Below are 27364 nucleotides of genomic sequence, written 5' to 3'. Positions count from 1 at the left end.
CATATAAGGTTAATTTTTTAAACATGAGGTTATTTCACAGTGCTAAACTAGCTTTTAGAACTTCATAACACAGATATACTTGACGACCAATTAATAGAAAAGTACCCTTTTATTGAGAGGTAAGACAAGTATATTTACAATATTCAATTGTTAGATAATATAATCTGACAGTGAGACTTTTTAAAGCAGCAGTATTTCAGGAATTACAATTTATAAGGGGAAAAGAAAAACATTCCAAATATGTTTCTGTTACAGAAAATACACTTAACAATGACAGAAACACTTAAGGCTATGTAGTATTAGACCTTTTCCTCCATCTCTATAAAGTACATTTTTGTTACAGACAGAAGGCTGATTTTGGAAAGAAAGAAACAATAGGATGTATAGTGCTTTCTATCAGAAGACTAGTATGTTTAAAAATAGTCTCATCAAGGGTTCTGAATAAGAAATATAAGTGTTGCCAGGCAGTCCCAAACTCACATTTGATATTAACCGCAGACTCATTTAAAACTGAAAACTGCTCCAGCCTCTCAATCTTACTAAGGACTGGGAGATTATCAAACCCTTTCAAGTCTACTAATGCTTTTGAATTAAGATTGTTGAAAAAAAGAATCTCTGTTACAGTGCAAAGAACATTTTGATAGAAATTCATGTCTACAAAGGAGTTAAATACAGATGTCCCTTACATTAGCAGATACTATTCTTGCTCTAAAAAGGTAGAATTATCAAGACATTGTAAATAATATGGGTCGAAAATATGTGTAACAGAGTTCTACAGGGCACCTTATATAAGTCAATCCTCAAAGTATGTATTTGACACTCTCCAAGTGAGGATATTACTTTTTTGAAGAACATTAGACACAACAGTAGGCTCTTATTATTCCATTAACTATTGAGGTAGGAGTCTCCATTTGTCATTACCGCATTTTCACAGACATATCATTAAGTCAAATCCAAGTACCAAAAATGTCAGTAATCCTCAAGACTAAACCATTACACTATACACCAAAGTCTTTCCTTATTTAGATGAGCAAGACTGGGAGTTCTCTGTGTATCAAGAGATTTAACTACAAATAAAATAAGCTGTAATCTATTTTTGTAGACATGTTTGTAAATAAATACCACACATTTCAATTATACTTTTATGCATTAAAAAGCTTTGCAACTGTTAAAAGAAGGAAACAGCGCAATCAGTGGTAAAACAAATAGTACTATCGCTGTTGAAATGTTTCCCTACATTTATCACTAAAGCTGTCACATCTTGTAAAACTAAAGAAAACAGCTATTTCCTACTGTCTAATAATCAGCAATGGTGGAAAAAAGAACACATTTTTTTTTTAGTGTCATGTTCTTAAGAAACTATAGCCAGTTTAATTACAGTGAAATAACTTTAGCATGTGAACTCATGTATTTTGTAATTAACTCGAGTGATCATATGAAGGATATGTCATGCTTAAAAGGAAAAAGCTGAAAATAAGGGAAAACTCAGATTAAATGAATAGCCCTTTAAAAATAGCCTAAGTTTAACCTTTTAACATGTTAATGTCTTAAAGTAAACATTATCAAAAGTTATTTTAATTTATGAAAAACAAAATAATAAGCCACTGCTAAAATTAAAAAAAAGAAAGAAAAATTACATCATGACATGGAAAAAATCCATTTGGTTTGCATCATTTAGTATCTTCAACAAGACTATTCAATGAGACAAGCCACGAAACAAACTACTTCATTCATGGTCAAGAATGCTTTTTTGTTAAATACTTACATGTAATGAATGATATAAACAGATACTTAGGAGGGCAGACTCCCAAGAAGTATGAGAATTTCTAGAGTATGTTGCTGACCAAACTTAGTCAGTTATAATTTGGGAACTAAAGGTTAGTAAAGAATGACCTTTGAATATTCCAACAAAGAATATCTAGTTCAGATTTTCACCTGGCTTTGAAATATTAAGATTCAGAAGAACCACAAAAGTTTTATTTTAACCATGTTTACAAAAAAAAAAGTAATCCATACATCAAAAATGGGGTTTCCTTGGTTTTAATACATTAAAATGACATAATCCAATTGAATTCATGCATCACTTCCAGAGATACAGTGCAACTGGAAATATTTTTGCCATTGCAGTGGACATTTCTAAAAAGCAAATGCCTATGGATGCTCCTGAGCTTTCAAAAGAAAAAGAAAAGAAACAGGCACCACAGTTCTCTAAGGATAGCTGAGTTTCGCACATTGTGGAAAAACAATACAAATAGCCTTCAAGAGTTTCATAAGCATCGTAACATGGATTTCATCTCTCTCAGTTTGCTTGCTGACTTCTTAGTTCACTTGAGTAGAAGCCTGTTTTCATTGCTTCTTTGCTATTTTGCTGCTGGTACTTTGTAGGCTATACGTTTTGAACTCCTGTAAAGAACATTACAAGCTATTTCATGTAATTTAATTTTGTGCTGAATATTCTTCAAATGACTTTATAAATAACACAATATTTTAAATGAGTCTTCAAATTCACTTGTTGTTATACCATATTGTTGCTTTCTCCAACTTTATCTACAAACTGTAAGGAGAAGAAAAACAGATAATTAAAGAAAGTCCGGAACATTACAAAACATTATATCAATATTTAAAATGTTGATTTTAAAAACCCAGCCTTACAAGAAGAGTTGTGGAAATTTAAGGTATGACTGACAATGGCTAATCCAGTACTACTCACCATCATCTTCTGATACATAAATGTGTATAACATTTTTTTTTCTAAAAGTTGTTTTTTGCATGACATGTTATACATATGAGTTCAAGGGTGCAACATGAAAAATGCAACACAATGAATAAAGAAATTGTATAAGATGAAGATAACACTGCTAGCTTAACAAAAAATAAAAAATAAAAACATAAAAAAACTGAAATGTCAGCCATTCATGCATTAATGAACCCAATAAGATATTTCAACTGACCATTACTGTGGATCTCTTCGGGGCCTATGTAGTCTTTGAACAAACAGATTTAACTCCATTAAGTTCAATAGTTAACAACAGTTATTGACTAAAAATACTTTAAATGTGTATTCTGGACGTTGGATTGAAAGTGGTAATGACATTAAAGATAGATTTAATGATGTAAGCATAAATTTATAATTATTGAATATAAATTTTAACACACATTACTGTAAGTGGTTATTTACTTTGGTTACTCCACCCCAAACATAAAGCAGTTGGGTTTGTTTGTTTTTTTTAACATTCCAGATGGTGATGTAAAGACTGATATTGTACATAACTGGTAGAGACATTAAAAGTTATATAACCCAGGTGGTTATACTACCAAATTCTAGCAATCACCTGATCATTTATTTTATTTCACAATTCACATTTTTACATAAATACTTATCATGATGAATAATGATAAGAAACATTGTCTATTGTATTGGGTGTCCATTTATGCAAATTCTTAAGAATCCTTAAATTAAGGGCACAAATAATGATTATGACTCTGTAACTAGAAGTTTCAGTACATTCAAAAGCCATTTTAGGTATAAGTAACATTCACTACTGTATGCATTTGCAGATTAATGCAAATGAAATCAGAGTATACCCCTATAAGCCTACATTCCAACGTTTTGTTATATTATCACAAACAGGTGACTGGCAACTGAAACTAAAAGTTGCTCTCGAAGAATACACGGATTTATTAGAATGTTAAGGTAAATTTAAGTGGAGAGAAAGCACAACAATCTCTCCCCAAAGGTAACTTGAAATATTTAGGTTGTCTTGGCTGTAAGGTTCTGATCCTAAAATTACCCTGGGGATGGAAATAGGATTAGGCTTATAGTGGTACTTATTTTTCCATAGGTAAGCCATTCTTTAGCTCTTTGAGAATTCAATAAATGCTATGAACTTTCTCTCTAGAAACATCTATAAAAATCTGTGAACAACTTTAGAAAGTTGATTAACTTCCCTGGAACCTAATTGGAACTTGTGGTCTTTAAAGCTACTTTATCCTACTTATTTAGGACAGAGTTGGACCTATGAAACCAATCCAAAGAAGGATATGAATACTTCTGATATGGGTCGGACCTAGAGCCAAAAGGATTGTAGCCAACTCAGCTGAATTCTAGATCATCTAGATTCTTTTAGAAATTAAGGATTTTGGTTTAGTTTTGAAACTGAGGAGGTAGGCTAAGAAACAGTCATCTAGTGTTGTCTTGAAATTGAGCAAGTTCCCTAAGGTCAACAAAATGCCATCCTTCGCTCACTTGCTTAGCAGAAAATATTTTGAGTTTCCATTATAGGCCAGATACTATGCTAGTCACTGGGGATAGAACAATGACTAAAATACAATCTGTCTCTGCCCTCAAGGACTGTAGTTTTACATGGAAGTGCCTCCCTTTCTCCTTTCCTTTCTTTTTTCTTTTTTGTTCGAGACAAAGTTTTGCTCTATTGCCCAGGCTAGAGTGCGGTGGTGTGATCATAGCTTATTGCAGCCTTGATCTCCTGGTTCAAGCAATCCTTCCACCTTGGCCTCCCAAAGTGCTGGAATTACAGGAGTGAACCACCATGCATGGCCTGAAGGCTTTTTTTTTTTTTTGACAATTAAATGAGAGGTAAGGCTGCACGTAGTGGCTCACACCTATATAGCGGCTCACACAGCACTTTGGGAGGCTGAGATGGGGGATTGCTTGAGCCCAAGAGTTTGAGAACAGTCTGGGCAACATAGTGAGACCCTGTCTCTAAGAAAAACAAAAACAAAAACAAAGAAAAAAACAGAGGTAAATGCTATAACAGAGGTGTGCACAGGAATGTTATGGAAGCACACCCCGAGCCAGCCACAGGGAGTCAGGAAAGCTTTTCCTAAGGTGGCAAAAAATAAGCTGAATTCTGAATGGCCTTCTAAGACTCCACCAAAAGATGTTACTACCTTCAAGGTAGCAGTTTAGTATGAAACATTTGTTGAATGAATATTGAATAAAAGGAAGAAACTCTATTTGTTAATTTTGCAAATGTTCTCTTTAACCTTTGTCTGATTTGATTCCTTTTATTTTATCAAGATGGAAACCAAGGCACACACTGGAAAACAAATTTGACAAGCTTGTTCAAACTGTAAACAGAGCTGGCAATAGACTCTTTCCATCTGAATCCCAGTATAATACTGCTTTATTCAACTCTTTTTTTTTTTTTTTGAGACAGGGTCTTACTCTGTCACCCACCCAGGCTGAAGTGCAGTGGCACAATCATGGGTCACTGCAGCCTTGACCTCCTAGGCCCAAGCCAATCCTCCCACCTCAGTCTCTCGAGTAGCTGGGACAACAGGCGCATACCATCACACCCAGCTAATTTTTGTATTTTCGGGGGTAGAGATGGGGTTTCACCATGTTGCCCAGGCTGGTCTCGAATTCCTAGGTTCAAGCAATTCACCCACCTCAGCCTCCCAAAGTGCAGGGTGTCAGCCCCCACACCCGGCCTTATTTAACTGTCTTAATCTAGGCTACTTGGTGGAGAAAGAAAATATTTGCAGGAAATAATGGTTTCCTTTTTACATTATTGCTACTAAAATTAAAGATTATATAAAAGTTAAATAAAAAATGCCCTGAACTCTCAGAGAGAAAGGTAGCATAGCATATCAAATCTGAGTAACATTAAAAAAGAGAATATGGATCTAGAAATGGATATAGTAAAACAAAATTTCATGTTTTATAGGTTTAGCAATATTCATTTTTTGGTCTTCATGGTACTCATGATCTGTGTGAGGTAACTATATCATAATACAAAACTCATCAGTTAACCATGTTTCAATTACTCAAATTTCTAGAAGTAAAAAGCATAAAATACGTATTCTGTTGGCTTAAAATATATATTGCTAAATATATGATGACTTACTGATCTAATTCCAGGTAAATTTAGGAGGGATCCAAGGACAGGCACTCTTCTAATAAAGCCAACGACAACAGGAAAGAAGCCCCTGGGAGAGGGAAAAAAAGGTCCTTAATATTTACATTTTCTATTTTCAAAATAATTGCTAACCAAAGAAAAAGAAAGTATCCTGTTAAAATTCTGAACAATTGAGGGACTTCAAACTTAGAAATAACTACAAATTTAATTAAAAATTTTGTGATTGTTGGTAAAAATGTGAGAAGTACATGAGGCCTAGCTATAATTTAGATTATGAGTTAGCTCAACTGCTGAAGATTTCTCCAACTATGAGTTGTGTGGGGTGAAACTGATCAAAAGAAAGGGGCTGTTGAGACCATATGTGTAGAACCATGAAAATAATAATAGCTATCATTTACTAAATAAGTACTAAGAGTCAAAACATTTAGTTAACACTAAGAGACTGCCTGCCAGATACTGATCCTCACAGTATGTCTCATTCTTTCTTGGTAGAAACACAAGTCTACAGAAGTTCCACAGCTTCTAACCAGTTTAAAATTAACAGTAGATCAGTTAAGCTACCTTAGTATAGGAAGAGAATGAAATAGTTTATTTTAAAAATGCAAAGAAAGTAAACTTTTCCTGGGTGTTAAAATATGTACTGTGATATTGTGAAATATATATTCGGTCTTTGACCTCATTTTCTGGCTTACAACTCCTAAAATACTTAGAGTCCCTACAAGGTGATGTCTTTTTGTATACTAATGAGTGATCAATGGGTGGCAGCCCCTAGGTAGCTTCAGTATGGGCGCTGGTCACCAGAAAGACCAAGGCAAGATTAGAGGGCTGGAAATTTGAGCCCTACCTCCTAACCTCCACGAAGGGGAGAGGTGCTGAAGGTGGAGCTGATCACCAATGGCCAATAATTTAATCAATCATGCCTAGTAATGAAGCCTCCATAAAAACCCAAAAGGACAGTTTTCAGGGAGCTTCCGAATAGCTGAACACAAGGAGGTTCTCGGAGGCTGGTGGGTTGGGGAGGGTGGGGGGGATCTGCGACCCTTTCCCCTTTCCTTGCCTTACGCATCTCTTTATTTGTGTCCTTTGTAATGCCTTTATAATAAACTAGAAAACATCAGTGTTTTCTTGAGTTCTGTGAGCCTCTCTAGTAAATTAGTCAGATCCAAACAGGGGATCGTGGGAACCCCAATTTAGAGCTGGTCAGTCAGAAGCATGAATAAAACAACCTGGGGCTTGTGGCTGGCATCGCTGGGAGTAGAGGACTGTTGTGGGACTGAGCCCTCAACCTGTGTGATCTGGGGCTATCTCCATGCAGACAGTGTCAGAACTACATTGGGAAGATACTCAGCTGTTGTCTGTTGTAGACAACTAATTGTTTGATTGCTGTATGGGGAAAACCCCCCACACATTTGGTCACAGCAGTCTTCTGTGTTGATTGTGGTAAGACGAGTACAGAAAAAAAGCTGTTTTCTTCACAGAGTTAGATAGGGATTTGAAAATACTACCATGAATAGAATTCAGAAATTAAGCAATAAGATTCTGTTATGAATCCGCAGAAGTCAAAATAAAGAATTAAACAGAAAGTAGAATTTTTTAAGTTAGACAAGTATTTATGTTGATGGTATATGTGTGTGTTTCAAAGAAAATCACAATTATTTCCCAGTAGTAATGAATTCAAAAGATCACTTTTATTTTAAGTATTGTTTTAAAACATAAAAATGTGTGATTTCATATGTCATTATTTAGGATTATAAATATCTAGAAAAACAATGCCAAAGACCCTTGGCACTAAATCTCCAGCTCAGAATATCTCAGAACACAACAAAACCCAAGAACAAAAACTAGTATTTATACCACAAAGCTCTCTAAACCTAAAACCTATGTATTACTCCAAGCTTGTCAATGATACTAAGACTTCCCATTTTTTATTCATCTCAAAGATTAGCTTTGGCTTTTAACTTTCATTACTAAAATTCCTACATAATTAAGAAAGCCAATGATTTTCTTAGTTCTTAAGATGCTTAAGTTTTCTGCTGCAAGATACATCTGCTGACACAAACTCCTCTTCTCTACTCTCTTCTCTCTTAGCCACTATGAGCTTTACTCCTAGTTCTTCTCCCACCTCTTTTCCTCGTTTCTTCTAGTGTTTTCTTCTTTTTCTCTGCCCACCCTAAAATGTCAAGAGTACCCCAAGATTCCAATCTTATCACTCTATACTCTGTATTGTATTAACAGCCTCTTGACTGGCTCCCCTGACTTCAGTTTTTCTCTTTAATACCTACTTTATCCTGGTAGCAGAACAACCTCCCTAAAACATCTGCCCCGTGTATCACCTCTGGCCTAAAAATACCTGTGCCTCACTACTCCAGCCTTCTCCAAACACTGCTCCCCCAGCCCAAATTTGGTTACAGGTTAAGATATACTTTTCTTAATAAGTCATCAAAGGAAGTTTGCAACCTGGCTGCAGACTTCATTTTCAGTTTCATTACCAACCATCTCCTTCAACTGATCATATGCTCCTGTTCTATAGGAGTATTCATTCTTTTCAGAACAAGCTGTGTATTTTCATGGCCCTGTCTGTTCCTTCTGTTAACTGTCATTCCCTTTCTCATTTATAGGATAAATTCTTACCCATTCTTCAAAGCCCAGTTTATCAGTTAACATTTCTTACCTCTCCCTGAATTTACTAATTATTTAATCATGCTCCTACAATATTCTGCATATACATTTATAATGGCATTATGACTATATCCTACTGGTATTTTTAGAGTCTACTTCCCATAATAGAAATGAGAGATTTTCTAAAGCAGATTTGGTACTTATTTTTATGTCTCCTGTGGGTAATACAGTGCCTGGCAGATAGAAGACAAAGGATATGCACTGTTGGAATAAATAATTAAGCCCAACCCTACTTAAAGGTATTTTCTTTTTTTTTTTTTGAGATGGAGTCTCGCTCTGTTGCCCAGGCTGGAGTGCAGTGGTGTGATTGGTTCATTACAACTTCCGCCTCCCAGGTTCAAGCAATTTTCCTGCCTCAGCCTCCCGAGTGCTGGGATTATAGGCACGCACCACCACAGCTGGCTAATTTTTGTATTTTTAGTAGAGATGGGGTTTTGCCATGTTGGCCAGGCTGGTCTTGAACTCCTGACCTCAGGTGATCCACCTGCCTTGGCCTCCCAAAGTGCTGGGATTACAGGGGTGAGCCACCACACCCAGCCAAAGTTATTTTCACATAGATAGATACACATACTATTGCTTACCTGCTAATTGGCATTTACAAAATATTACCTGATCAACATCTCCCATAGTGGTGTATTTGGTAAACAATCTTCTAATATGTATATGTGCTAAATAAATTTGGATCAAGTAGTAGTAACTACGAAGTATAAGATTCTACACACTAAAATGCTGGCTCGATCTATCTATCTACCTACCTACCTACCTACCTAGCACCAACCACTATTTAGTTGATAAAAATATCAAACATAAAGATGGTGCCTTAAAATGCCAATAAAATGAACTTTATTGTGCTGACAATACAAGATAATTTATACCATTAGTTAGGCAATCATTTACATTTGATAAACATTTTTATAGTTGCTTCATCTAAAACTATAATAAAAGATTCAACTTAAATAAAGTTAAGGAAATGATCATCATCTTACTCCAAGTGATGTAAATATCTGAGTTTTTGTACTAACTATCTGACGCACTGGTTTACTGAAAGAGACAATAATATACCTTACCTGAACAAGAGAAAAAATCCATAAATTTCGAAGATCATGCCTATCAAAGGCCAACCAATAAGGACTACAAATACACCACCCAGAAAAAATCCTGTAGCTTTCATTTTATGTTTTTGGAAGAAGAATCTGAATGTTCTTTCTAAACCAATTACAAAAGCCAAGCCGGCTACAAATAAAACCTAAAAGAGAAAAAAAATACAACACGGAAAAGGTAGTTAAACACACTGCATAAATTTTAAAAGTAAAATCAAAGCTAAATATAAAAAAAGAAGCACATTTGTTTGGTTTCATGTGGGCAACTGGCCAGACAGAACTGTAATGTACAACCAAGAAGCAGAACCAAGGAGGGGGTTATGCATGTTAAAGTTGTAGTTTTGTTCCACTTGTCTCATTCCTCTTCTATCTTGATTAAATGGAGAAAAAGAGAAACAAAGAAAGATTAGACGTTACCAAGGGGCATCTGTGTCTGCAGTAGTTTTCCTAGTTTTAGCTGGATGAGGAGGGCTTAGTCAAGCAGATGAGTTGGCAAGGCATAAAGAGGAAAGCTGCCCATAAATATGTCACCCAAGGGTATTCCTCTTGGTTCTGAAATATTCATCATAGGCTACAGGAGTTTCTATGGATGGGAGAAATATTGACATGGCTAAGTTGATAGCAGAAGAAACAACGGGAAGCCAAGAAGATTCTAGTTTTATAAATTCTAGAATATCTGGTGGCAGCAGAAATAAAAATACAACCATGTGTTTTCAAATATTTTGAATGTATTCTGTGGACAAGAAATGGTGATGTATTAAGAGCTTGCTTTCCCCAGGTTTTCTTTCCAAATACTTGCCCTCTCCATTAACATTCTTTAGTGAAAACTATTTCACACAAATATAGATTAAGCCTAATGGTTAAGCTTCATATTCTAGGATAGCAATGCTATTATCATTTATTAAGACATCAATTTTGAACAATTTTGCTATCTTTTATCTTTTCCCATTTCCAATTAAAAACCCAAATATATATATGTGTGTGTGCGTGTGTCTGTATACATATATATATATATATATATATATATATATATATATATATATATACAGTGTCTTCACTGCCTTAGAAGGGTTATTATTTATTTCCGGATCATAACCTCCACACATGAATAGCATAGTACACATTCCAAATAAACAACATAGATCCCTTTCTAAGCAAGTCAACCATTAACATAGAGATATATTTTTTAAAAGGGTACAAAAAATCTATCTTATGCAGCTGAATCAAATGCAAAGTCTCGGATGTTTAAAGTAAAAATACTTCAGTGAATGTATCAAGGCATGAGACTATCAAGTCATCTATTTTGAACTCCTATTTAGAGGCAGCCTTCATTTAATGTATTGTAAATCTCATGACAAACACTTAACAGAGTAGTTATGGAATTAGAAAACCTCATTAAGTGTTTACCTTTTATTTAAACAGAAAGCTGACAGGTTTCATTCCTGATGGAAATAGAGAATGTAACAGGAATTACTTATGAGTAATAGTGAATTATTTTCCCCAAATTTAATAGCAGGTAATAATTCATTCGTAGGTAAAATTTCCTTATAAATTTAGTTAAAATATGTATTTAAAAACTCACATTTCCAATAGCCAGTAGTGCTTTGTCAAAAAAGAGAATCATTCCAAAGAACAGGAAAAACACTCCAAATCCTGTTAATCCCATTCCAATTTCTGCAATATAAGTTATATGGTTAAGGGCAGAGAAAAATTAAACTCACATTAACATCCCTGTAAACTAAGAAAACTTTCCAGTTTTCCTTTCACAGATATACGAAAACAGGTACTCAACATTGCAGGTTAACTTCATAATGACATTTATTTAGCTCTATAACAAATTAATTATCAGCAAATTATTTCAAAATTTAAAACATGATGAAAATTTCTAATCCTTATATGGCAGATAGCATTTCTCAGACATAGCTATAATAAAAAAAGATAAATCAGGATTCTAAACCTTTGGTTTTGTATATATATAATTTGTTTTTTTCTTCCTAGGAAGCTCTCTCACATCAGACATAAATGTATAGATTTCCTTTAATTACTTATCTCCTTTCACATTCTATAATTATTATTTATATGCATGATATCTACAGTTCCTTCTTACTCTCCTTAAAATTAATTCCTTCTCTACTCCATTAGAAATGTTATGGTAGGTCAGCACAATATCCTTTAGTCAATTATACACTGCTTGTCACAATGGCAACAAGAAATATTTTGAAAATCACGGTAGCAGTCTTCTCAAAATCATATTTTCACAAGGTCAGGCGTCACTTTTAATTTCTTGATTACTTATTATGGACTTATCTACACATTTACCCAAACTACAAATCCACTTACATATTTGGTCTACAGTCCTAAAATCACCTCTCCAAAGTTTCAAAGAATCCTGTTTTACCTAATATTAATATTCTAGGTTTTTAGTGTTTCATTAAAAAACAAAGAAATGTTGATCAATTACCAGATGCAAGGAACTGTTCCAGGTACTGAATATATAGTGGTAGACGAGGTGCAAACTTTAAAGTCTATGTTTATCTTGCATATAAAATTAATACTTTTATTGACTGTGCATTCCCTAGGTCTTATGTTTTTAATATGAAAAGTCTCAACGTATAAGGTGACAGATGTACTCTTCTATTAATGTTATAAAGCGCAATTCACTAAGTTACCTCCTTGATCATTTTAGTTTTGATTTTAGAAAATAGTCACTAATCCATAGTTTAGCTAGAAGCACAATCTGCATACAAATGAGTCAGAGTAGAAGCCACTGTATTTTTAGAAGCACAATTTAAAATACCCTATCACTGATTTCTGATCTACTGCTTAACTTTTTGCCTCAGCTCCAGAAAGCTAAAATCTAGGTCACAGCTACTTTAAAAAATCTTAAGTCATATAAAATGTTCTGATAATTTGAAAACTTGCATTAATTTTAGCTTTTTCTACATTCCCCACCTGCTCAATTTCCTAATAACTAGTGTCTTCCATTCCAGACATCTTTTGTTCCCAAAGTTAGTCTAAAATAATTCAGGTACCTGGTCTATAAATACACCAGTAAAGCGTATTCAACACACATTCCTATGAAAATTTGAGGCTGATACTTTCATGATCAAATGCCTTAAGATAATTTACCAAATTAGCTGTTTGGATAGTGGACGTAATTTCATAGGGGAAAATATGGACAAAAGAGCGAGTAAAATTCTATTAGTAACTATTTAGTAGTTAGGATTAAACATCGGCAGCTTTGTTGGTTGAATATGACTAATTTCTATCTTTTCACAAATAACCTTGATGATTACATAAACATTGTGAGATGTTTTTAGAAAGGAAAGTATATGGAAAGACACCTACTATGTACTGAGAATTTACCACAATTTAGGCCTTATGAAGTGCTTCGCATACCTTATATAACTTAATACTTCCAGTGCTACTGGAATGCAGGTATAATTACATCTTTTCAAAGATGGAGGAAAATGAAGTTTAGAGAGTTGACTTAACTTGCCCAAAGCCACACTTCTAATGAAGCATTTGAACCAAGGTCTTCTGAATCCAAAGCTTATGTGCTTAACCATTAATGCCATAGTTCTTCCCACAGAATGTTTAGTTTTTAGGTTAAAGGTGTTTGGTTACATGAAACTCAAGGACACTGGAGTATACTGAACGTCTGGAGGGCGCGTCTTTTAGGGGATTCAAGTTTAATATTAGCTTGTTATCTAACATAGCCAAGTAGAACTATTAAAAATTAACTGCAATGAAAAAGGACAATCTCTGAGTATGGTTTACCATGTCATGAAGTGTTTATACAAAAATTTTATAATTTCTTTAACAAAATTGTGAGGTTAAAAGTAGCACTAGTCCTATGGTTCATATGTGCAACCGTGGACCTAGAGGTATTAAGTTAACTTGTTCTTGATCACAGAAGCAGCAAAAATGTGTGTGTGGTATGGAGGCAGGTACAACAGTCTGTGGAGTCAGCATTCAACCAGTCTTCTCACTCCACAGACAACCGTCCTACAGCTACAACATGGGAACCAAAATATTCCACTACTTTATCCAGTACAGTCCAGTGGAAGACATTGCCCAAAACATCTTTGCCACAACTGGCACTGGCAAAGACATTGCCAAGTAGCTCCTGATCCACACCGGTCAAAAGTCTCAAATTGGCCTCATGCCTTTTTCTCACCTCCAGGATCCCCCTTTTCCCTATCCTTATGCATTCATAAGCCCTCTGGCTATCAAAAGCCCTGCACAGAGCTGCCTTCTTTCCATCAGAAGTAAAACTTATCTTCCTTCACTCCTCCCACGTTTAAAAAACTACCCACAAGTTTAAAAAAATATAAAAACAATTTAATAAAACGAATCTGTCTAACATAAGGAGCATACTGCGGAAATTTTTTAAGGAAAGACATGCATTACCTAATGGTAAACACTGTTAGCATTTTGATATCTTATTCACAATTTTTTAAAAGCAGCATTGTCTTTCTTACTATGCCCTTTGAAAAACAGAAGTCAAGAAAGAATTCAATTGAACATTAACTGTACTGGAGAACGCAATTATCACACTAGACTTTTAGACAACGTGATGAAATGAAGATTCAGAGGCAGCATGCCCCTCCTCCGTCCCTCTGAATAAGTCTTGCCTTTTTTTGGGGCCGGGTGGGAAGGCGATGAGGAAAGTCCTAGAATCCCTTAAAATAATCATGAATTTCCATTTATTCTACTCTGATCGGTGCTTGGTCACTCTCTCTAAAAACCAAAATCCCAGAATAATCCTGACAAATCACTTGAATGATGGCCAATCCCTGCAGTTAAACACACTCACACACAAACACAATTTGAAATCCAAAATGCATTTGGTTCACTAATCGTTTTATGTTCCAATCCGCTGTTTCACCTAAAACATGTGACAAGTGAACAGCAAAGAGAAAAGTTTCATTGCTCTCACAAAATTTAATGAAGTGAGGAGAATGCTTCTCAGGGAGAATGCCCACAGTCCAACTCCACCCTCTTGTTTTTGCAAGGATGTAAAGCAGGTACTCATTACTATATTAAGTCTTCAAAAATATAATTTCTATGCACAGGTTATTCTCAGATCTTAAATAAAGTTTATATCAAGTCTTCTTAGGTGATAGTGGGGTACAGTGCAAAAGGTTTCTGAGCCAGCACACCTGGGATCAAGTTTTGTTTCTGTCACTTTTTTTATGACCATGCACTGAATTTCTTTTGTGCCTCATTTAACTTATGAAAGGGGCATGCTTCTGTTTGCCTTACAGGGGTCTTGTAAGAATAATGCATAACGATTCACATGAAAGCACATGGTAAACTGAAACAAAATACCTTTATGTAATTGCCAGTAATTATTATTACACCAGATTCCTACCCGCTTAAGACTACATTTTTATTTTCTTTGATCAGAATAGGCCAGGTCAATGGACCAAAGTGGGCGGCAACGTTGGGGCAGGTGGCCCCAAGGAGCAGCCGCAGTCCAGCCTCAGGAGGGAAGACAGTCTGACTGGGGGGTGGCAGTGTGTGTAGGAGGCCTTAGAAGCTCTGTGAAGTTGGTCTGCCATGACTTGAATCTACACATGAAGACTCCACTTTAAAATAGGGCATTTTAAATAAACTTCTATTTTTTACTTCAATACACTGTTTAAGTCTTAAAATCTTGAAAATCTCAGTTAACTGGAATGAAATGAAAGGCGTGGCAGATAAAGCAAAGTGAGACAAAAAGGGACTCTTACGACCATCAAAAGATGAGGCATAGAGCTTGGGCAGACATAAATACAAAAATTATTAACATTAACAAAAAGCAGTAGGAAAGTGGAAATATTATAATGAGAGAAAAGGAAACCGGTATCAATGCTAGCTTTAGAGATGAAATAGGCCTGGAGAACTCTGTGGCAGGCAGAGAGTGATGCTAAAATAACAAAACAAGCCACAAAGCACAATATACAATACCAACGAAATACATCCTTTAATGGAACACAAAGTGGCTTTTCTCTACTGCTTGAAACTTTAGCAGGTAGAAAAGTGAGAATGTTTCAAGAGATTTCTAAAAGGTTGCTTACAGTACTGGCAAAAAGCGAATATTCAAAATGCCACATTTAAGCGTAAGCACATTTTCAAAAAGAGCCTACTGTAGGTGACATTTAAAATACCGCCTCCCAAATAACCAGCCAGCCAGGGACTTGTAGAGGACCCGAAGTGTGTCATGCGCATAAACGATCCCGAGAGTGGGCCGTGGGCACCACGCAAACTTTCTCTTGTGGCGAGCCCCCAGAACAAAGCGCCTATCTCACTGGGGATGAGGAGATCATCGCGACCCTGGAATGAGACAGACTCGGCTAAAGCTCCCCTCCCCAGCTACGGCGTCCCACCCTGCCCCACAGACTCTTCTCCCAGGTCAGGTCCGCCACTGCAAGTCTAGCCCCGGCATCCCCAAGGCAGCCCCTTAGGGTCCCAGCAGCCCTAGCTCTGTCTCGCAGGCCGCCGCCCCCAACCCGGAGCTTCATTCATTGACCCTGTGGAGGGGCAAGACCCAGCCAGGTGATGGGTGTGCACGGCTCGAGGCGGGGACCCCGGAGCAGGTGCTTACTCTGCGTGTCCGTTAAGGAGATCATGGCTGCAGTGTTGGGGACAGCGGCGAGAGCACCTCGGAAAGCCCAGGGTGGGAAGCTGAGTCGGGAGAAATGAAGCCGGGAAACAGCCCAGGCGAGAGCCGCCACGTCTTCCGGAAACACGCAGCCACCCTCACTGCCGCTTTAAGACCGCTTCCTATTGGCGAAACCTGCTTCCAATCTCAACCAATAAATCGTAATGTTGTTCGGTGACGCTCATGGTGACCACACCCCTTGACCAATTAGAGAAGGGTGTTATTTGTGATTGGCTGAACGGACCGACCCGGAAGGGTGGATGCTCTCAGCTGGGTGGCGGGAAGATTTTACTCCCGAGCAGAAGAAAGATCGGCTCGAGGCCTGGGTGCTTTGAAGTCGGAGATCCGAGAGTCGGAGATCGGAGAGTCGGACACAGGAGAGTCGGACACTGGAGAGTCAGACACCGGAGAGTCAGACTGGGCTCCTCAGTGGGGAGAGGCTCTGGGATAACTACTGTTACAGCTTTGAAGGGTCAAGGGTGTGCGTTTCTTGTTTCATTCTTCCCTTTCCTGCTGGAGGGCGAGGCCGGTCTGTAGCGGGTCACTTCCTTTCGCCCACACATTGGCGGAGGAGAAACCGGAACGTTAATCACTGCTCTGCTCCGAGAACTCGGGCCTTTAGGGGCACGTTCGCCTGCTGACCGGTCTTTTGATCTCCCCACTCTTTTCTATGCAGGAGCCTTGGCCACCGAAGCCTGTTTATTAGCAGCTGCCATTTGTTGGTAAATACTACTGGGGATGCTTCTTCCATCCCCTGCTTCACAGCAGCGGAAGGAAGGGCGTTACTAATATTCAATTACTATTGCCTCTAAATGCAGGTGGCGGGGAGAGAGAGGTTTTAGCCTGTGGTACCTCAGTGGCGTTTCCTCCAACATTGATGACTGGCTGTCACCTTGTAACATTTTTCTTGTGGATGCCTAGCTTATACTTCTGAGTGACAAACCCGCTGTAGTTCAATTTCTGGATACATTTTATGTTGAGATATCTTCTGCTAACAAATCACATTATTTTGGGAAGGAGCAGTCTTTTAACGGCATAATCAAAGGAGTCATTTAAAATCGTGGGGGGAAATTGGATATATAGACTGTGTCTTTTCTTAAGGGTAGAAACAGCTCCTGCCGCCTTAGCAAACCTGAGCCCTCACTATATCAAGGCATTTTGCTGAGCTGTGCGGATACAAAGGTGAAGAGATTGAACTCCAGCCCTGCTAAAGGACCTTACAGTCTATGGATGGAATGTTACATTTCCATTACGTGAAGAGATGTTTGTATAAAGAATTAGAAGTCCTTGGTTTACTCTCCTATTTAGCCTTCTTTTAATGGTGTGGTTATTTCCACATTCTTTAGCAAGGCAAAAAAGAGTCAGCCTATCTTTCCAGCCTAGTGGTGGCTTCAGAATTCTGTGTAGAAAGGGCGTAAGGTCAGCAGTCTAAGGATAGGTGTTGCAGAAGTGACTTTTGGAGAGCATCTTAGTTTTAGAAAGTGTCCATATTAGAGAGATAGAAGAGGTGTTTTTAGGATTATGGGGCATTTAAAGTTTCTACTCTCAAGCCCCATTTTCCACTTGTCCATATGCATGCTTAGGTTTTAGTCATTCATAGATATTTAGAGTTCATTAATACAAACCATTTTCCCCTCCCCCCACCTCTAACCTTGTTGTGTTCTCTCCTTTTAAAATCTAGCATTTCTATAGAATACCAATTTCTCTTTTAAGATTGAGCTTATATTGTAATTATTTAAAGCAAGTGCTCAATAAAATGTTAGATGATTGATTTATTATTTATGTTGATGTATTTTGCTTAATCTGGTACACTTGAACCTATCCAATTTATAAGATTGCAGTCCTCCCAGTTTTACCAGTAGGGAAAGAGGCTTAGAGGAACAGCATGTGTAACTTTGTGTAACATAGTAATTTAGTCACATAGCCATGGGTGCTAGAACTGTTGAATATTTGCTGTTTTTTGTTACATCACTTTGTATCTGGTGGATGTTTGCTAAGTGTTATTGCTACTGTATTTGTCATGTATGCCTTTATGTGACTTTGGACACTTCTCTTAAATCTAGGGAGTTAGTTGTTCTGAGTGTTGTGAGTTAGTAAGCTGAAATATAGAGAGTTTTCCTTAAAAAATTAGTGTTGAAAGAACCATGTGGTTCTTATTTGAAAGGTCACTGCAGTATATAATTTACTTTCTAACATTTTCCATGCTTAGGAATGACAGATTACTGTTGAGTGAACATCATTAATAGTACTATTTTTAAAAACTTGTTGTCACTGTTGTGCTTTTATTTTTAGAAAGAAATTTGGATTATTTTAGAAACAAATTTGGAAAGAAAAAGAATGGCATCCGTTTCAGGTTAGTAGCAATGATTACATTTTTTGTTTCTTCTGTTCTATTTCTATTTGTATGGTATTTGGAAAAAAAAAATGTTTGTTTTAAAATTTCTGATTATAGAAATGATTTTTTTCAGCTTTTTTATTTAGGGAAAATAGACATTACAAACTTTGCCATGTTAACTATTATTAAGTGAATAATTCATTGGCATTAAATGCATTTAGATTGTTGGGCAACCATCAACACTATCCATCTCCAGAGCATTTTCATCTATGCAAACTAAAATTCTATACTCATTAATTCATAACTTTCCATTACTTCTCTTCTCCTAATCCCTGATAGCCACTATTCTACTTTCTGTTTCTTGACTATTTTAGATACCTCATATAAATGGAATCATACAACATTTGTCCTTTTGTGTCTAATTTTCACCTTATTTGTATCCAAATAAAGGCAATAGCAGAATCATTCTTTTGCCTATTTCTGTTATAGCTGAGTATACACTGACTCCTTCACCAAAAGAGCAGGTACAAATTATATTTATTCATCTTTGGGTGATGCTTATTTCTCTTCTTGCTGAATCATGTCCTCCTTAGTAATACTGTAATGTATCGGAGAAGGACCAAATAAATGGAAAAACCCCAACTTGGTTTATATACAAATGTTAAAAAGGAAGAATGGCTTACAGCTATTAGAGTTCTTGTTTTTCAGTTGGTCCTGTGGTCATAGCTTGTACTTTACAACTGCCTTCTTCAACTCCCCATTCCATATTCCTTGGTTCTCAGTTGGTAACGGGTCTTTGCTTGGTGGGGACTACTTGCCTTAGTAGTTTCCTGTATTTGGTTATTATAGTTTTCAATTAATTTTAATCACAAGATAAGGGAATACTGAGAGGTGCCTTAGAGGATCTTCTGCTTTCCAGACATACTCCTCCTTATCCCTATAGTGTGGCAGCTGTCTGATTTACTCTTAGTAGTCAGGATCACTTACCCCAGCCAGTACAGTAATCCCCTTCTTTGCCTGTTCATTTGTTGGCATGAGGAACCCAAAGTGGCCAAGTAGCAGTCAACTTCCAGTTTAATGGAACTACTGTTTTTTCCCCTGGTACAAGCATTTCTCTCTTGGTAACTAAGACCTCTAGGCCAGCAAGAGTCCGATGTTTCAAGGATGGGAAGCAAAAATTTCACTAGTGGATCACTAAGGGTAATAGAGGCTCCACTCCCATTTCCACCCCTGATTCCCGTGAATTGTGGCAATGGGAGAAGCAGCACTATTCACTCATGTATAGCATGCCATATCCCGGAGGCTACTAGTCCAGCCTTTAAAGTGCTGATAACCAGCCGGCAGCATAATTGAGTCTGCAAAATGCCACTCCATTATTTCCTCAGGCCAGCTGCTTCAGGGTGTTGGGGAACATAGTTAGACCAGTTAATTTCTTAAACATGAGCCTTCCGTTGTGCTTCGTTTGCTATAAATGAGTTCTTTGGTCAGAAGTAATTTGGTGGGGAATACGATGACAGTCAGTAGGAATTCCCTGAATTCATAGATGGTGGACATGATAGAGCACTGCAGGCAGGGATGGTAAACTCATATCCAGAGTAAGCATCTGTATCAGTGAGAACAAAGTGCTGCCTTTCATTATAGACGGTTCCAATGCAGTCACTTTGCCATCAAGCATCTGACTGTCCCCACAGAGAATGGCGCCTCCATTGGAACTCAAGGTTGGTATGGGCTGTTTGCAGGTTGGGCACTGAGCTGTGGATGTAGCCAGATGGGTCTTCGTGAGTGACAGTCCATGTTGCAGAAGGTACTTTGTTCTTGATTTGGTTGTGCAAGGACAGGTGTGGTCCATGTCCAGGTCATCTGGTCTACCTGATTAATTATGCTTATCCTTTGTGGAGGTGGTTTTCAGTGAGCATTAACATGGGACTCAAATACCTTCACACTGACCGTTCAGAGAGGTCTATACATACATCTCTTTCTCAGACCTCATTGCCACCAGTTTTCCTATTTGTTACCTTCCAGGTTGCTAACCATCCTGCTAATCATTAACCATTGCCTATGGTACTGTGGATGTATTCCTCTGGCAAAGTGAGTAACTATGTGCACTGCTTACTGCTGACAGGGAGGATTTCCCATCTCCAATATTTTTCAGGGCCGCTCTGGAAAGACGCTAGAGTGCTTTAGTTGTTCACTTTCAGGTGGTGACAATATATCATGCAGAATCTTTTATAAATTAGGCCTGCATTTTGTTTCTTCCTTAGTTACAGAGGATCCCGCCATGAGGTCATAGGTGCAGGTTGAGGAGGAGGAGGCAAAGGGGAGCATGGTGCGTGAGCATTCGGACTTCTTGTTCATGCCTTCACTTAGAACCTGCTCCCTTTGGCATATACCAGCTCCATTGTGATGATGGAGGTCTGCCTTATGAATTGATCGGTCAGATGACACCTGGTTGATGATAGGCAGCACGGGTCACATAGTCACTTAGTCTCTTGTAAGACCCAGGAGCAACCCAGAAATTGTTTCCAAAAGGGTAAGAGTTCTCTAAGCTTTGCTCCAAAATCCTAATCATCTTTGTTGTGACTCATCTATAGGCCAAAGGTGTCATATAACATCCCCATTCATCACAGACTTACAGCACCATCAAATCTGTTGGGTCATATGGCTCAATGGTAAGAGAAGATTGTATCATGGCATTACCTCTTGTTCGAGGTCCTACTCAAAACAGGCAAGTTTTGGGGTTACTTGGTAAATTAGGTGTGTGTTGCCTCCCAAATCCAAGTAGTCCATTAGGCTCTGTGCTGCTCTCTTAGTAATAGGAGGGGCCAGATGTCGAAACTTATCCTTCACTTTAGAAGAGATCGGATCGCTCAACATGCCCCATACGCTTTGACTCTCACCAAGGTGAGAAAAATTCAGGCTTCTGAATTTTTATGGGATTTATCTTATATCATCTGGCAAGAGTCTCTCTTAGCAATTTGTTTGTAGTAGCTGCTACTGCTGCTTCTTGCTCAGCAGGTCAGGCAAGCGTGATATCATCAATGCAGAGAGCGAGTGTAATGTCTAGTGGAATGAAAAGGCAAGCAGGATCCCTGCAGACTAGATTAGGGCTAGAGAGTAGATACAGCTCTGAGGTGGGAGAGTAAAGATACATTGCTGGCTCAGCAAACTGCTTTTACTGTGCTATACTGTTTCCCTCTGCTATAATAACAGGTACATGGGTATGGAGAATAAAGCATTCAACAGATCAATAGCTGAAGCCAGATGCCAGGGTATGTCTTCAGTCTCATTAATGAAATTACAGCTGGAACAGTGGCTGCTGTTGGAGCCGCAGCCTTATTAATTTTGCCATAATTCACTCTCAATCTCCAGAATCCATTGGCTTCTGCATACACCACATAGGTGAGCTGAATGCAGTGTGGAAGTCGTCATTATCCTTACATCTTTCAAGCCCTTGATGTAGGCAGTAATATTTTTGGTTTGCTGTATTGGTTGGTAAAGGCAGTTTTGCTGGCTTCCACTTGACCTTTCCTATCATGATAATCCTTAATTATGGGCCAAGAGACCAATGTGTGGATTCTGCCACTTGCTGAATATATCTGTTCTCGGTATACATTCTGGAACAGAGGAAATAATCACATAGCAGATTAGAAGGTCTGCTGTATATCACTAGCAGCCACTGGACTTGAGCCTGCTCCTCCCCCATGCCAATGAGATCACCAGCCTGCCCTTACACTGACTTTCTTAAATACAGAAAATATGAAAATATGGCTATTGCTTTATTTCTACCTTTTAAATCTCTGGCAACCAAAACTGCATTGATTACCTCACTTAAGTCGAGTTTTTACTCTGACTGGTGGATCACCATGGCATTTTGGTTTTCTAAGAATTAGCATCAGTTCACAGCTAATGTCCAGTAGTTTCTGAGAAGTGATTTCTCTTTTTCTAATGCACAGTTACCCTCATAAACGTCTCTAGTGAAGACTAGTAGGAAGATTCAGTACATATATTTTTAGTTGTGTGGTAGAGTCCTTCCCCAAGGGGCTCCAACCTCTGCCTTATTCAAGGGCCTCTGGTTCTATAAGTTGGTTCAATTCTGGAAACTGGTCGAAGGATGGTCGCTGTGTTGTGGTGTTTCTGGGTCTGTTTACCAGAATCAGAGCTTTTTATTTTGCGTATACAAATCAAGTAATCTATTTCCATTTCAGGGACATCGCAGTCAACTAGCCAATCCAAGATCGTGTGGGTCAGACTATTCTGATTGCTGCCTCAGCTCTGTTGCCCTTCATGGCAACCACATCCACTTTATTTTTGGTCATAAATTCAATTGCCGCTGTTCAGCCCCCATACCTTGGAATCCATCATTGTCGTTGAATCAGGTAGTCTACTTGGAAGATGCTATTTCCCACTGTCATTCCTAGCTTACAGAGAACAGCCAGGGGAGCCCCAGCATCCCTGAAGAGCTCTGCTGATGCTAGGGCTCCCCTCATGACTGTATTTTTCACCGTCTTGGTGAAAGGAGACTCTGGATTCTCCTGGGGGACAGCAAGGGAGTGGATGATCAATCCATTTGATCATCCACTCGGGCACTGCTCTCTCTCTAAGCCTCTGGATACCGTCCTTTAGAGCATACCCAGGAAATTCCAGAAGTCCAGCCTCACTGGACGCTACACCTATTTTATTCCATCCCAGTTTTCTGACATTCATCTTTGAGGCCAGGTTTCAGGCAATGAGCCAAGCAAATTACTACAGCCACTCCTGGCCACTATGTAGAACGTTAAGTCCAGAATTTCTTAGTGAGCCCATATCAATAAGCTTAGCTTAATTCAACATTGTATTCCATAAACCCTGTTTCAGTACTTTATGATCTATTCTCATATACATTCTCTAGGTTTCTGATGTAATTTGGATATGTGTCTCCTCCTAATCTCATGTTGAAATGTGACCTCCAGTGTTGGAGGTGGGCCTAGTGGGAGGTATTTGGGTCATGGAGCAGGATCCCTCATGAATGGCTTGGTGCCCTCCCCATGGTAATGAGTGAGTTCTTGCTCTGTTAGTTCACGCGAGAGCTGGTTGTTTAAAGGAGGCTAGCACTGCCTCCTCTCTCTCTTGCTCCATCTCCCACTGTGTGACTTACCTGCCCCCCTTTGTCTTCTGTCATGATTGGAAGCTTCCTGAGGTCCTCACAAGAAGCAGATGCCAGCAGTATGCTCCTTGTATAGCCTACAGAACCATAAGGAAAATAAACTTATTTTCTTTTATAAATTTCCCAGCCTCGGATATGCCTTTATATCAATGCGAAATGGATGAACACAGTTTCTGTTGATATGTTTTGGCACATGCAGCTCTCTTGGTGCGTATCATGTCTTTCGACAGGTTACATCTTTGTGTTTTATCCTCTAGGACTTCCTGGATCTTAAAGCACTGAAAGATGGTAGAGGCTGATTCTTAGGAGGATTAGCAGTCCCATACAAGGCAGCGAGGACCATTGTGGGGACTTCAGTTAGGAGGACATTGTTTCAGAAAGGGAAGGCAGGTTAGAAGAGACTTGGCATAATTTAGTGGTTTAAGGTAACCTGCTTCATTGGAGTCTGCCCTTATGTTCCCCTCCAAATTTCAGAGCCTTCTTCCCAGTCAGTGTGCTGACTTTATAGTAAGAGTCCCTGCAAGGTTGATAATTCAGTTTGTACTGAAATTCAGCCATCTGCAGGATGTAGACTTACAGCTCTTTTTCCAAAATATTGGCCCTGTACCTATAGGGGATAAGGTTTTTTAAGGACAGTCATAGAAACTTTGAGGTCCCTTAATGCAGATCCTACATTTTTCCCCTGAGTTCTTTGCACACTTAGAAGCAACCAGTCAACCCCATTATTCTCACCAAAACGTCTGTAACAGCAAACACTTTGTCACCCACAGCCTTGCCTTCTCTAGAATTTATCTACTGGTGTCTATGGATGATGACTTAAATAACTTTTTTCACTGCATGGTGACATAAAACAGTTATGTTCCCTTTATCAGTGGAAACAGGGTTATTAATGCCTTGAAATCTAATCAGATCAGAAAACCAATTCTATGTGGCCCAGAAGCAATTCAGAGAACCTATTAAGTTTCTGTTCTTGTGGATCAAAATTCTGTATTGGTTAGGGTTCAATCAGGTATGCTGAACCATTATGAGTGCTGTAAGTTTTATTATGGGGATTAAACCTTATGTGATCATGGGAGCTGGTTAAGCGGCTATCCCTGAGTCAGCTTCTGGTCCTGAAGTCAGCAGTACCAGCAGTGAGAAAGGAAGATGGGTGTGAAGTGTGGGAGGGTATGGATGAGCTGGAAGCTGCAAGGATAAGTTGAAACTCATGAGGACAAAGTTAGGATGCTGGTGTCCTGCTGAAAAGCTAGTGTTCTTGTCACAGAGGGTTGCTCAGCAACATGACCAAGAAGCCAAAGAAGCTGTGGGCCAAGTTGCTCCACCGAGAAAGATTTAGCAGGAGCTGGGGGAGCTGGCTTCTGCCCCACATCAACAAAGTGAGGTAGCAGATTGCTAATATCATGAGTGAGTTGCAGAAGCACCTGGCCTTAGGCCAACCATCCCAATGTAAAACTGGCTGCTGCTTTATTTCTGCCTTCTAAATCTCATGCAGAGTCCACCTGTGGCCAAACTTAACCCAAAGTCATGTAGGGAAGGGTTGATACAAGGGATGATGTATAACATGTACATCAATGTACAACATTGATGAAGTTGATACAACGAAATGTACCAATTTCACTGTGCAATTGGTACAATGAAAAGGCACCCCAACATCCTATTTTAAGTCACAACCATAAATTTTATCTCATGAAGGGACACATTAAACCTGTATACTGATTAATGCAGGCGGGTATATGAGAACGCACCAAGAACGTCTTAAGATTTTTCTAGCTTCCATTGATGTGGTATCAAAAAACATCTCACTTTTTGACTTTAATACTTAGATTGATTAGAATCATACACTGAGGTTTCTTTATAAATTAGTTACAAAGGAGATAAAATGCCAATTCGAATCCTACACTTGATTTCTCTTACTACATCCTCTTGTTTATAATTACCAACTCCTTATCAACCATCAAATGAGCCCAAATAGGAATGCCTTCAATAAAGTACTAGCAAAGTAATTAGGGCATTAGCTTCCTTTTGCTTCAAAGTCTGTTTTACTTAAATGATTTAGGAGATTGTTAGACCACTTCTCTCCTACATAATAAGAAAATTATCATGTATTAAATATTTGACTGTGTACCAGGTACTGTGTCTAGAACACTTAATATATTATCTCACTAGCTCTTTATAAAAATACGATGAAAGTTAGATATTATCCTCATTTTACAGGAAGGGATATGGGGATACAGGTAGGCATCTTGCCTGAGGTCACTCAGCAGGTAAAAGGAGGACCTGAGATTTAACTCAGGTCTGTATGACTCAAAAACATGCTCTTAACCATTTTGCTATGCTACTTCAAGTTCATCTGTAATTGATATGGCGGGGAACACCCAACAATCAATCTGGAAACCTAAAGTTGTAATTTACTCTGTCTAATCATTGTATCCCCGCTGTCTCCCATAGCTCTGACTGAGGAACTGGATTCTATAACCAGCGAGCTACATGCAGTAGAAATTCAAATTCAAGAACTAACGGAAAGGCAACAAGAGCTTATTCAGAAAAAAAAAGTCCTAACCAAGAAAATAAAGCAGTGTTTGGAGGATTCTGATGCCGGGGCAAGCAACGAACATGATTCTTCACCTGCCGCTTGGAATAAAGAAGGTTAACGTTTCTTTTTGCTAGTTTTGTTTCTTCTCATTTTTTAAAAAGCTAGAATGAATTCTTGCTGGGTTAGTGCTTTCCAGTAGGCTTAGAGGTGAAAGTGGCCATTTCTCCAGTGGAATGGGAAACTTGCAGGTGGATCATTCTTTCCCTGTGTTCTATAGTCTTTAAATTAAGCTTTTATTATGAGACATTTTTTCCCAATTATTATTCTAGCAACATTGATCATGCTTAGAAAATGAGATACTTACTTTACCTACATTAACAAACAAGAAAAAAAAAATTCAAACTCCTTGCCAAGTTTAGATCATTTTCCTGCCCTGGTGAACAAACCTTTCATGATCCAAGATCTTATCCAACATCATGTTTATCGATTATAAATAGAATACTATAATAGGATAATTATAATAGAATAACTCTAGAAGGAATTGTGGTTTTTGTGGATGTTGCTTTTCAATGATTCACGTCTAAACAAGATATTTTCACCAAAAATTCCAGATAATTGTTCACTTTGTTCCTGATATTTGAGTATTTGATGATGCTGTAAATTCTCTGATCAACACTGAGACTATTTTTCAAATACCTGATCAAACACCTTCCTCTCTTGTGTGGGTTAATTCTCAACTGGCAAATTTTTACATTCGTTACTTTTTTTTTTTTTTTTTTTTTGAGATAAGGTCTGGCTTTGTTCCCCAGGCTGGAGTACAGTGGCACAACCACAACTCACTGCAGCCTCAAAGTCCCAGCCTCAAGCAGTCCTCCCTCCTCAGCCTCCCTAGTAACTGGGACTACAGGTGCACAGCACCACACCTGGCTACTTTTAAAAATTTTTTATAGGGACAGAGTCTTGCTATCGCTTGAGCTCAGACTGGTCTCGAACTCCTGAGCTCAAGTAATCCTCCTGCCTTGGCCTCCCAAAACTGTTGAGAGCAT

At 38.2% G+C, this 27364-nt stretch overlaps 2 protein-coding genes across 4 annotated transcripts in view; one reads left to right on the top strand and one right to left on the bottom strand.

Moving 5' to 3' along the window:
• Positions 1-90: 90 nt before the first annotated feature.
• Positions 91-16410, bottom strand: GOLT1B (golgi transport 1B). The gene is made up of 5 exons (XM_015151249.3): positions 16251-16410; positions 11241-11332; positions 9626-9804; positions 5868-5949; positions 91-2554 (listed from the first exon to the last, which is right to left on the bottom strand). The coding sequence occupies exons 1-5, from the start codon at positions 16273-16275 to the stop codon at positions 2516-2518; spliced, it is 417 nt and encodes a 138-aa protein (XP_015006735.1). The 5' UTR covers positions 16276-16410; the 3' UTR covers positions 91-2515.
• A 153-nt stretch (positions 16411-16563) lies between these two features.
• The window catches only part of RECQL (RecQ like helicase), a 33485-nt gene continuing 22684 nt past the window's right edge, over positions 16564-27364 (top strand). Inside the window, exons 1-4 of one of the 3 annotated variants that reach the window (XM_015151248.3) lie at positions 16564-16786; positions 18600-18660; positions 22848-23018; positions 26234-26431. Coding sequence is in view for 1 of the 3 variants with exons in the window: in XM_077953690.1 (XP_077809816.1) it covers positions 18645-18660; positions 26234-26431 (214 nt within the window). In the remaining 2 variants the exon portion in view is untranslated. Of the gene's footprint in view, positions 17030-18599; positions 18661-22847; positions 23019-26233; positions 26432-27364 lie in introns of all 3 variants that reach the window. The other 2 variants (XM_077953692.1, XM_077953690.1) reach the window with 2 other exon arrangements.

The sequence above is a fragment of the Macaca mulatta genome, chromosome 11 (assembly GCF_049350105.2).
Source record: "Macaca mulatta isolate MMU2019108-1 chromosome 11, T2T-MMU8v2.0, whole genome shotgun sequence".
Lineage (NCBI taxonomy): Eukaryota > Metazoa > Chordata > Mammalia > Primates > Cercopithecidae > Macaca > Macaca mulatta.
The sequence above is the reverse complement of the archived record's forward strand: the minus strand, read 5'-3'. Positions and strand labels throughout refer to the sequence as shown.